Raw genomic sequence first — 12,050 nt, forward strand, 5'->3', positions numbered from 1 at the left:
TGTGACTAAGACACTTACCTGGGTTGTCCTTCCCCAAGTTTGAAAGTTCTCTATCAGCCATATACATGTATGCTTCTACTCATTAGACACAGTCACCATTGGCAATGTTTCTACTTTGTCAGCATTGTTTTCTTATATTTGAAAATTGAATATCTCACCCAGGACACAGCAGGGCCAGAGGGAAATGTTGACTACAAGCACAACCAGACCTTCGCAGATCACATGCAAGACAAGTCTGAGGCCACCAGTGAGTTTGCCAAGAGGAAATCCATGAAGGAACAGAGACAGTTCCTGCCTATCTTTGCTGTGCGAGAAGAGGTAAAATTTAACAATGATGTTCCTTATATAAAGATACTTCTCATCCCAATCAAACCATGACAGACCAAAGCCTTGGTTCCATTTATTCATTCTTTACTTGATTGGTGTAATGAGATTTTTATTCTTACGCATTATGAATGTCTGTTGTCAGGCCTAGGAAAATCAATGTTGTATTTCAAAGTACGGTCTTGCAAAAGATAGGGTTGATAGTAAATAGGAACTCTCTTTTTTTCTTTTACTTTTAGATGTCATCCAAAGTGATCCAACACATAAAGTTTAACATTATGTAAAACTAAAATGCATTGGGACAACGGTCAATGTATTATCAGCATCATGCATTTGTATTTTCATCACACAGATTTACATTGTACTAGCTTGAGTACTTTGGTGCCTTATGAATATTTCTTACCAGAAAGTACGAAGTTTGATATGCTGCATTCTTCCTCCAGCTCCTTAACATCCTAAGAGACAACCAGATTGTAGTTATTGTTGGTGAAACCGGTTCTGGCAAGACTACTCAACTAACACAGGTGAGTGTATCAGAAACCTTTTGGTAAAAACACATTTTTCAACCTCTCTTGTTATGGACCAGCCAAAAATTGTATCTTTAATATACTCCTGAAATTGATTTCATTGCCAATCAAGAAATCTTGTGGTTTAAAAGACTTTTCCTGTATAAAATTTCTGTGTTGTCATCTGTACACACAGTTCCTACATGAGGATGGGTACAGTACCTATGGCATGATCGGCTGTACCCAACCCCGTCGTGTGGCTGCCATGTCTGTAGCTAAGAGAGTCAGTGAAGAAATGGACCACAAGCTCGGGGAAAAGGTCGGATATGCCATCAGATTTGAAGACGTCACATCAGAGGTTAGTTCCAACTAACTTTGAATTTGTTTGTTACAAAGCTTGGTGGTGTTAATATTTTTTAAAGCTTTAATATTAAGAATGACATACAGTCAAACCTGTATTAGCGGCCACCTTTGCATAACGGCCACCTGCCCATAGTGGCCACTTTTTGTCGGTCCCTTGGATTCGTAATGATTAAGAAATAGGCTAAGCGGCCACCTGTCCAACGCGGCCACGGCCACACAATTTCCGGTCCCGCAGGTACAAAAACACTGCCGATTACGGCCACGCGGACCGCTGATCTATGTTTCGGCACGCGTTCGGTCATATACAGCTGCCATATCGTCACCCTACGCCGGATTTAAAACCTCTTCGATTTATTTTCAAAACAAAACTTCGTAAACTGGTGCTACCCATACCCGCCGACAAAAGAGGTCATATAAGGTCAATAGACGACACCAATATTACGGAGGTAAATTGCGTGTTACGTTCTGATACACTATCGCTTAGGTTAATTTTCATCACAAAAACTTTCTAAATGAATTGTTACCAAGACAAAATGATATGAACTTCAGACTATGGTGGATTTTATTCTTACATTTATTAAGAGATAAGTCTAAAATGACGAGACTTTTCTTGTGAGTACCTCATTAGCATAATGGGCGAACCTGACGTGTGAACGCGGGAGGGAACACACAGACGGCGAAGTATCAAAGGATACAAGACGAAAGATCAAAGAAATATGACGATACCGGTCTCTTCAGACAATATCAACTGTAGAACATTTAAAACTTTTTATAGCTTTTGTTTTCTTAATACATATAGTGTAAAAATCATTGCAGTACATGTACAGTACTGTATTATGTGAATAAAGATCAGTGGGTACTAAAACCATGTGTAACTTATTGCTTGTGGTCAATTAATTAGCATATTCTCTATAGTGGCCACCTCTCTATAGTGGCCAATTTTGACCAGTCCCTTGAGTGGCCGCTATAGACAGGTTTGACTGTAATTCACAAAACCTACCACAGCTACTGAATGGAACCTTTAGACCTATAGTCTACTAGTGCATGTACATGGGATTTGAAAAAGTGTTTGAAATTTTACATTCTAAACATGGGTATGGTAATGCTTTCTGGTCTATCATGATCTTTAACTGATTTCTTTTGCTTGAAGATGGCTCAGTTCTTGTATTTTGCAGTTACAAATACAATGTAGCACATTTTAAGGCTTTTGCTAAATATGACATGTGTCAATGTAAAGATCACAATCTGGCAGAATTGCTAATGAAGATCTCTGCTAGTACAATTGGCAATTCTACTGGTGGAGTCTGGAGTCCCAACTAGAGTCTTCAAATGTTAAGATATTTGCTTAAAAGACAGTCAAAACTTGTGAACTTTGTCAACTGTCAACACAGAATTTATAAATGGGAGACCACTGTAACGCATTCCCAGCATCCTAATTACGACGGAGACTCCAATTTTTGCCAGTAGAATCAGTGATTCTGACAGATGGAAATCTCTACCCTGACATATGTATTTGAATAATTAGAAACTTTAAACAAAAAAGCATCCTTTCCACAGAAAACATTCATCAAGTACATGACCGACGGTATCCTGCTGCGAGAGTCCCTGCGTGAGTCCGACCTGGACCACTACAGCGCTATCATCATGGACGAGGCTCACGAACGGTCACTCAACACGGACGTGCTCTTTGGTCTACTGAGAGAGGTATGAATGGAGTTAAAGGGGTAGTCATTATCATCATTGTCTGACCTTGATAGCATGATACAGAAAATAAGTCTTTGCTGGAAGGATGTCAGGAATTTATTTCTGCATTGGAATTCTGCAATTCGGCAGTACTGCAGTGCCCACTAGTAATCCAGGATGGTACTGCAGTCTTACACTACCAAAAATTAGCCCATGGACAATTCTTATATGAAGAAAAATATTCTTGCAAGAAGAAAATGTAGAATAAAAATTACTAGCTGTCTGACTTATAACTAGGAAGGAAACGATGGTGGCTGCCAATCACTGCAAGCAAGAGTAAACCAGGTTCCACTTATTATTGTGAAAATCTGCAACAAGAAAGTACACCATCATAGTTAATGCATGTACACTTCTATATATTCTTAATTCTCTGCATGCCTACATGACAAATATACTCAAGACTATAAAGTGTAAAAGACTATTTAAATCTTTGGCATGCTGATGTATGTATTTCTCTGGATTTGAAAAACATTTTTTTTTAAATCTTGTCCATAGGTTGTGGCTCGACGAACAGACTTGAAGCTGATTGTTACATCAGCCACAATGGATGCTGACAAGTTTGCTTCCTTCTTTGGCAATGTACCAACCTTTCAGGTGAGCTCAAGACAATATCTATGAAAATAAAAAAATTTTTATTTGCAATTTCTGTACAAAAAGTAAGCAGTGACCAATATGTTTTCAATCAAGACCTCTGATCTTTCTAAAGTTGAAATGACCCAAAATCATGTGATAAATAACATCACACCTGTCCTTCTAATGACTTTACTTCTTGTCTTTGTGGCTTGTTAAGATCCCAGGCAGAACCTTCCCAGTGGACCTCCTGTTCAGTAAGAATGTAGTAGAAGACTATGTGGATGCTGCCGTGAAACAAGCTCTACAGATCCACCTGCAGCCCATGCAAGGTGATCATCAAAACTGATCATATCTGATATGTTGTTGTATTAAGCTTTTGAAGTGTTACTTTTGCATATAGAACTGGTACAAAGTAAACTGCTTGTAATAGGGTTGAATATCTTAGTGGTTATGGCTGCATGATACAAAACAGCACATCAATAATCTGTCTAAGCTATTACTATCATGCATAGCAGAAGATACTTCATATTAGGCTTTTTAGTTCACTAATGACTTTCCTACATTTTCCTTTCCCAAGGTGACATTCTGATCTTCATGCCTGGACAGGAAGATATTGAAGTAACCTGTGACCAGATACAAGGTATTTTCTACTGCCTTTGTGCACTTACAATTAGTTATAATAGAAATCTGATAAGTGATCCCTTCTATGAAAATGCTCTGGTAACAACAAAATCCTGGTGAATGGAAGTGACTGATTTCAGGTGTAACAGGAAATGTGTAGTCTCTACCAAACTCCCACCTGGCTGAATAATATAGGAGACCTTGGCCAAGTTAGGAATGCAAGCCTATTAAGGGTTAATTGGCCTCAGAGTGAACTGACTGGCGTAGACTCCAAATCACAGACTGAAATCCCAAGGCAACTTATTTTGCAACTTAATAAAAACCTAGTAGGAGTTAATTGGCCTCGGAGTGAACTGACTGGCTGGATAGACTGCAAATCACCGACTGAAATCCCATGGCAACTTATTTGTCCCCATTAGGCCAAATTCTTATCTCTTTTTTTCATCCACCTAACACACCTGGTGTAACAGGCCATATGTTCCTTCACTAATTAATGTCACCCCCAGGTGTAACAGGCCATATGTTCCTTCACTAATTATTGTTACCCCCAGGTGTAACAGGCCATATGTTCCTTCCCAACAGAACGGCTGGATGAGATTGAGAATGCTCCACAGCTTGCCATCCTACCCATCTACTCCCAGTTACCCTCCGACCTCCAGGCTAAGATCTTCCAGAAGGCCCCTGATGGTGTGAGGAAGTGTATTGTAGCTACCAACATTGCTGAGACCTCACTAACAGGTGAGAAAATTATTTTGTTACATGCTGTTAGATTGTGGTAAGCTCATATAACTTTAGATGTCCTATCCCCAACCATAGTGTGCTTTCATAACATGCTGTTGTTGTTATTCTTTCGTCAAGAATATAACATTATGTTTATCTTGCTGTGTGTAGTTGATGGCATCATGTTTGTGGTGGATGCCGGCTACTGCAAACTGAAGGTGTTCAACCCCAGGATCGGTATGGATGCCCTGCAGATCTACCCCATCAGCCAGGTGGAGCTGCAAACATTTGTCCTATCTATAGCAAAGCAATGTAGTAATGGCTTATGCTTCATACTGTAGACAAATTTGTGAAAAATAATTGTTTGGGATGAATTTGACGATAGGATGCGGCCAAGTGTATTACTAATCTTACTGTTACGAGGGGTGATCAATAAGTTCTTAGCCTCAGAAAAAAGGTGTCAAATTTGGGGACATGATTATAGTATAAGTATGAAGGTTTTTATGAATGAAAACCATTAGGTCCATCTTTAAAACTGGAACTGTAAGAAGAAATTATTTCGATCACAACACAATGTTATGTACATTTAGTTGCTAATAATTTTCCCTCCATTGTTCCAGGCCAATGCTAACCAGAGATCAGGTCGTGCAGGCAGAACAGGAGCGGGGTTAGTCTTTACCTTATTAATGTCTTAATGTTATTGATACTCTACACATAGTCTTTATACTATCAACGAAGAGAATTTTTTCCAATTTCCAATTATTGATTTCAGCCCACCAGTGACCTACTAGTACACTGTAGATTGAGCATTCTCCTATGGCTGTGGTCTATACAATATACATACAGGTTTCCACTTTGGTGGGTATGGCCTCCAGCCATCTTTTAGCCAATCAGAGAATCTCCTGTTGGTGTTTTCTTTAGTTAAAACTGACTCTCATTATCTGACAGCTGGTTAGAGACCATGCCCACAAGAGGGTCAAATCTTTAAGCATAGTTTAGCAGAGGTGTATTGGTGAGGCTCTGCACAGGAGAATGAGATTGAGTAGTGTCTAAAATAGTATGTTCTCTATCTTGCAGCACCTGTTACCGACTGTACACACAGAGCGCCTACAAGAATGAGATGTTGATCTCCACCGTGCCGGAGATCCAGCGCACCAACCTGGCCAACGTGGTCCTCCTGCTCAAGTCCCTGGGTGTGCAGGACCTTCTGCAGTTCCACTTCATGGACCCACCCCCAGAGGACAACATGCTCAACTCCATGTACCAGCTGTGGATCCTGGGAGCCCTGGACAACACGGGGTCGTTGACCCCACTGGGGAGGCACATGGTGGAGTTCCCGTTGGACCCCGCCCTGTCCAAAATGCTGATCGTGTCATGTGACATGGGCTGTTCTGCTGAGATCTTGGTAGGTCCATATGTGAACACTTCTCTTTGTACTGAAACTCTGAAATTTGTAACTAATGGAGTAGCTTGAGGTCTCAATTTGATATGTCACTCGGTCAGAAGTATGAATTTTGTCTGACACTGAGAGATTATGGATATAGATTGTAACATTGGCTATTTAAAATCACATATTTGTTCCTTTGGAGCTTTTAGCCACTAAGATATTTTATTGCTGTGAAAAATATGGTCTACACGGGTCCCTGTAACCTTACCATTACATTCAAACCTGTAAAAGTGACCACCTGGCCAATGTGACCACTTTTTTGGTGGTCCTTATTAAGATAATTTGTCCCATTGACACAAGTATCAAGATTTCTGTCTATAAAGATCACCTGTCCACGTAGACCAGATCTTGTCACTCCCCTGAGTGGTCTTCTTGTTGGGCAGTTTTTCTTGTCTTAAGTTAAGAGATCAATGCTTGTTTCTTCCTACAGATTATTGTGTCCATGCTGTCCGTGCCAGCGATCTTCTACCGACCAAAGGGTCGTGAGGAGGACAGCGATGCTGCCAGGGAGAAGTTTGCTGTCCCGGAGAGTGACCATCTGACACTGTTAAACGTCTATCAGCAATGGAAACAGCACAAGTAAGTGAAACATGACAGCACAACAGGGCTCTTGTCAAGCTTTTGAAAAAGTTATAAGTGCAGATCGGAAGAAAAATGCTATGTCGAATTTCTGAAGCAAAGTTACAGTTGTACATTTTGCAAGCATGAAAATATCAGCTAAGTGATCTCTAGTTTCAACTAGACTTTATTTTTTTCCTAATCTTGTATTCATAATGTGTTTTCATAGACTTAATGTTCCTCATTTTTATTCCTTGCAGCTATTCCTCCATCTGGGCCAATGAGCACTTCATCCATGTGAAGGCTATGAGAAAGGTAAGAGATCTTTTCTTTACTAAAAGATAGGTGCAATGGGTCCTGGTTTCATCCAAGATATCAACCCTTGGACCAGACTGGAAGGTTTGATCCACTTATGCTAGGATAACAAACAGTTTGCTACAGATGTGTCTGTCCTAAACACATGGGACCTCCAGGTTTATATCCCATCCAAGAGGACGTCCCTAACCACAGCTAGATTTGCCTTTGTCAATTAAGGAAATAGGTGTAACGTTACTTCCCAAAGGGCACAACATTAGGGCCATGTGAACCCAGTGTTAACTTAGAGAAGTTGTGTTAAATTTACCACCATTTAGAACATTTTAAGCACACCCAGAACCTTTAAATCCTATGTCAATATCCCTAACCACAAGACCACCTCACCTTAATGAAAACGATGTTTTACTGCAGGTGCGGGAGGTTCGTCAGCAGCTGAAGGATATTATGGACCAGCAGAAGATGGATATCCTGTCCTGTGGGAACAGCTGGGACATCATCAGGAAGTGTATCTGTTCTTCTTACTTCCACCAGGCTGCAAAACTCAAGGTAACGACCCTCATGTATCATTGCAAAAATCACCTCTTACTTGAGTCTGTTTTTCATATTAACTTAAGATTTGTACATTTTTGCATTGGGCTTGATATGTTTTGATAGAAATTCATACATTTTTGCATAGTGCTTCATGTGTTTTTCATAGAGTTCATACAAATTTCATAAAATTAACCTCTATATGCCATGCTAGATAGAGATGCATGGTCGGACATTGTTAATGGCACCTCATATGAGGATGAACTGAACTGAACTGAACTGATATGGTTGCCAGAGATTTAGCTTTTTGATCAATTACTGAATTAGGTCAGAATATTGTAGGCATTGTGGTTATTTTCATTTAGATTCTTAAAGAACTACATCTACTTTGTTCTGACGTATTGTCTTTGTTTTCTGCAGGGTATAGGAGAGTATGTGAACATCAGGACAGGTATGCCCTGTCACCTGCACCCCACCTCTGCACTGTTTGGTATGGGCTTCAACCCTGACTACATTGTCTACCATGAACTGGTCATGACTACCAAGGTATGTTTAAGTTGTTTGGAATCCGGTCACAATGTTTTAGTGTGTCAGCATTCAGTTCATGTGTTGCTGCCTCTTTGAAAATGCAGGTAAAATGTATTGTAATTATTTGGTACACTGAATATTTGTGTTTTGCTGCTACAGTTATGTGAATATTGTGGGACTCATGGCTACACCAATACAGTAATGTCAGGTCATTTGTGGTACCCACGTACAGCTTGTCACAAAGATACTCAACCAATTACATGTATACCAGGTTCTAGTCTAGGTTTTTTGTTTTGTTATAACCGTGAGATATGTGTTTCAAAATAAAGGATAGAGAATGTAATGTTTTTGTGGTTGTATATCATGTCTAATCCATGTGATATCCTTTACCCTTTACCAGGAGTACATGCAGTGTGTGACAGCTGTGGATGGGGAGTGGCTGGCTGAGCTGGGTCCCATGTTCTACAGCATCAAGGAATCTACCAAGTCACGAGCTGTGAGTCTCTCAATTTTGTTGCTTGTTTATAATCACTCGTAACATTTTAAGGGTAATCCTCCTGAGCCCTTGCTCTTGTCAAGTTGATTTTTCCTTCTTTTTAGAAGCAGAGGACGACGATAAGCCCACTTTTTCTGTAATTTGTTGTTTCTGTGATTTTAAGAGGGAGTTGCTCTCTGTTTGTCCGTTAATATGGAAAGGTTAGAATATGGTTCATGATGTTTGTAGTACTACACCAGATTCTGTTTGTTTTCCACAAGGTAGAATCTGGTCCCTTCTTCATGTCTGTATTTTGTGTTTAGTTCCATCTTTTTGTCTGTATCTTTGTAATTTGTTCCTTCTTCATGTCTGTATCTTGTGTTTATCCTTTCCCAGGAGAAGAGAGTGAAAGCTCGTGAGGAGCTGTCAGCCATGGAGAGGGAGATGGTGCTAGCTGATGAACAGCTCAGGAGGCAGAAGGAGGAGCAGAAGAACAAGAGCAAGGAGGGCAGTGTGAGGTAGGACCTACGAAGTTATTTGCTGAGATTTATAACATTTTATGGAGGGTTTTTCATAACTGTCATAACAGGTGAGTATCACCTTTTCAAGATGTCAACCTGCAGATTAGACTTTGAAGTTTGATCCGACCCCTACTCTTTTCGATAATCATAGTGGGCATACATGTTTGAGGTGTGGATCTCCTTAAATACAGAGCCTCCAGCTTCACATTCCGTCCAAAGGATATTCTAAACCAAAATTAGCTACTCATTTTCACCTAGAGAATAGTAGAGTGAGGAAATAGCTTTTAACAACACTATGGCCTAACATGGATTTAAACTTAAGATTCTAAGTCAACTCGAACCACAATACCACCTTGTCACCATGACCTACTAGCTGTTTCTTCAGCAATCTAGACAAATAATGACTTGGTGTTTTTGTCATTAGTAATGTCCATACCACATTGTTTTGCAGGACTACAATCCTCACCCCAGGGAGAAGAGAGCCTGGAACCCCCTTCACACCCAGGAGAAACCAGTCAGGATTTGGGCTGTAGTTTTACATTGTAGAAAGATCCAGACATTGAACCCAATTTTAGCAATTGTGTTTTCTTTAGAAATGTCAATATCTATAGATTTGGTTAATCTACTGAGGACAATTATTATGATAAATGCCCTTCTTAATTTTTCACATGTAACAAGATACATCCATGGTGCAAATGTACTAGTTATGGTGAAATAGGGACCACTTGGAAACTGACTGCATGATTGTAATTTCCATAAAAATGGATTTGCCTCGAGACATTTTTTTCCAGAAAGTGTGACCAAGAGGGTAAGTTAGATATTTGCAAGAGTAAGATCTGCATAAATCAAACTAGCGTATCAAGAATTCTACTGATTAGTACAGTCAAGATATTGCTTCACATTTATCCAGTGATGTGCTTTATCTCACACTTCTTGTGAAGTGCTATGTTTCATAGTATGTGCTGCACTGTAATGTAATGTGTGTTGTACAGATTATATGAAATTAAAGGACTTTCATTTACTATGTTCTTTCAAGTATTTCTGAGTATTCAGCACCAAGGACAGGGATAGTGAGCCTTATTCAGTACAAGGATACTGGGACAGGAATATGGGGTAGTGAGGCACATACAGTACTAAGGACAGGGGTATCGAGGCACATACAGTACTAAGGACAGGGGTATCGAGGCACATTCAGTACTGAGGAAAGGGGTAGTGAGGCACATTCAGTGCTAAAGACGGGTAGTGAGGCCAAGGACAGGTAGTGTGGCCCATTCAGTACCAAGGACAGGGATACAAGGCCCATTCAGTACTAAGGACAGGTATACCGGTTTTAAGGGCCATTTAGTAAAGGTAAAGATAGCAAAGCCCATTCAGGCCAAATCTGTGATACCTTGTATTTGGATATTTCACATTGCATTCTACACATTTTCTAATCTTTCAACTGCATTCTAGTTTGTTAATTTATCATATCCAGTTACTTTTGATTCACACAGCTAGCACCAATCTTTGCCCTGTTGACAAACACCAATAAGGATAATCAAGAATAATCATTCATGAGTACTTAACAAGTAGCCTGTGTAATTCACCATTATCGTTCCTTTCATCTGCTCATAGTGGTGTGAAGACTAGCTGGCTACTGCCTACCCTTGTCCTAGCAGCAGTATAATCAAATACTGGATATGCTACTATAGAGCTTTCCTCACAATTAGCACATAACGCATCCTCACATCAACAACAGAGTCATTGTACCAGCTCACATGGTCAAGCATTTCTCCGTCCTCAGCTCATGTTGACATGACCTGTTCTACCATTTCAGACACTAGTTAGTGGCTATTCAACTTTCGGCATAAAGCTTTTTTATCCGAATGTGTTTTTAAAATACATTTTGAAAGGAAACTGTTCTCCAACTCAAATAATTAGACTCGTGAGATGCAGAACCTTTGACTTAATTGCTCAGTCCTTTCCAATTACAAAATGTACTAGTATTCTGTCAACCGAATGGGGATCCAACGGCCTTTGACCCATCAAAAATTCCAGCGAGTCTATTAGTTCTTCATAATGCTATTCGACTTCGTTATATTGAATTCTCATTCTTCAGTGTTTAATGGTCCATGTTGGGACATCCACATTCCACTAACAGGCTGTCGATCTCCTTGGCCACACATTCTGCCAGCATGTCGCTGACGTCCTGTACCAGACCGCTTTCCTCTCCACTGGTAATAGTTAATGTTGTTTTGGCCTGGAAAAAATGTGCAATTTTCTGTCTTTAGCTTTGGCTTTTCACAAAATGAAATTACACAAACTAAAGAAATTTATAGACATACCCTTCCCACGAATTACACCATTAAATTAAATGTACTCAACAGCTGATCGAAAGTAGACTTTTCCAGACAGTTAAACATATGCCCCTGCAGCCCCATAGCAAGTTGGTAGGAGGGGGGGGGGGGGGCAAACATACATCACTTCTTCCTTACATCACAGGCTATCTGCCATCAAAAAATCCAGATCATAGCATGTCCAGGTTAAAAGATACAAAAAGTTCTTCTGCAGTACCAAAGTCACATACCAGGGGTCCCAAAATCGACCTGACCTTCGTCTTTCCAACACCTACCCACAAACCAATTATCATTACAATCTATCAAGAGGTTCTACAGTTGTGCTGGCCACAAATATCCGAAAATACAGGCAGAAAGACACACACAGACACCAAACACACCAAAAACCATACCTCCATTTTTCATGGACGTAATGAGTCACTGATCTACATCGCCCACTTACCTGTCGGAGATAAGGCAGGGCTGCTGATTGGTCACCCAGTCTGTAGTACG

The 12,050-nt window shown here is 40.1% G+C and overlaps 1 protein-coding gene across 3 annotated transcripts in view; it reads left to right on the plus strand.

Annotated features, from left to right (window-relative positions):
- The window catches only part of LOC118418448 (pre-mRNA-splicing factor ATP-dependent RNA helicase PRP16-like), a 21,154-nt gene extending 11,286 nt beyond the window's left edge, over positions 1–9,868 (plus strand). For 2 of the 3 annotated variants that reach the window (XM_035824355.1, XM_035824354.1), the window contains exons 12-29: positions 163–318; positions 768–848; positions 1,027–1,188; positions 2,751–2,897; positions 3,432–3,530; positions 3,727–3,838; positions 4,087–4,149; positions 4,713–4,868; positions 5,022–5,122; positions 5,471–5,517; positions 5,928–6,255; positions 6,728–6,876; positions 7,116–7,170; positions 7,582–7,716; positions 8,119–8,244; positions 8,627–8,722; positions 9,098–9,219; positions 9,674–9,867. In XM_035824355.1, coding sequence (XP_035680248.1) covers positions 163–318; positions 768–848; positions 1,027–1,188; positions 2,751–2,897; positions 3,432–3,530; positions 3,727–3,838; positions 4,087–4,149; positions 4,713–4,868; positions 5,022–5,122; positions 5,471–5,517; positions 5,928–6,255; positions 6,728–6,876; positions 7,116–7,170; positions 7,582–7,716; positions 8,119–8,244; positions 8,627–8,722; positions 9,098–9,219; positions 9,674–9,755 — 2,217 coding nt within the window. In that variant the 3' untranslated portion in view covers positions 9,756–9,867. Of the gene's footprint in view, positions 1–162; positions 319–767; positions 849–1,026; positions 1,189–2,750; positions 2,898–3,431; positions 3,531–3,726; positions 3,839–4,086; positions 4,150–4,712; positions 4,869–5,021; positions 5,123–5,470; positions 5,518–5,927; positions 6,256–6,727; positions 6,877–7,115; positions 7,171–7,581; positions 7,717–8,118; positions 8,245–8,626; positions 8,723–9,097; positions 9,220–9,673 lie in introns of all 3 variants that reach the window. The other variant, XM_035824352.1, reaches the window with a different exon arrangement.
- The last annotated feature ends 2,182 nt before the right edge of the window (positions 9,869–12,050 follow it).

Source organism: Branchiostoma floridae, chromosome 6 (genome assembly GCF_000003815.2).
Source record: "Branchiostoma floridae strain S238N-H82 chromosome 6, Bfl_VNyyK, whole genome shotgun sequence".
Lineage (NCBI taxonomy): Eukaryota > Metazoa > Chordata > Leptocardii > Amphioxiformes > Branchiostomatidae > Branchiostoma > Branchiostoma floridae.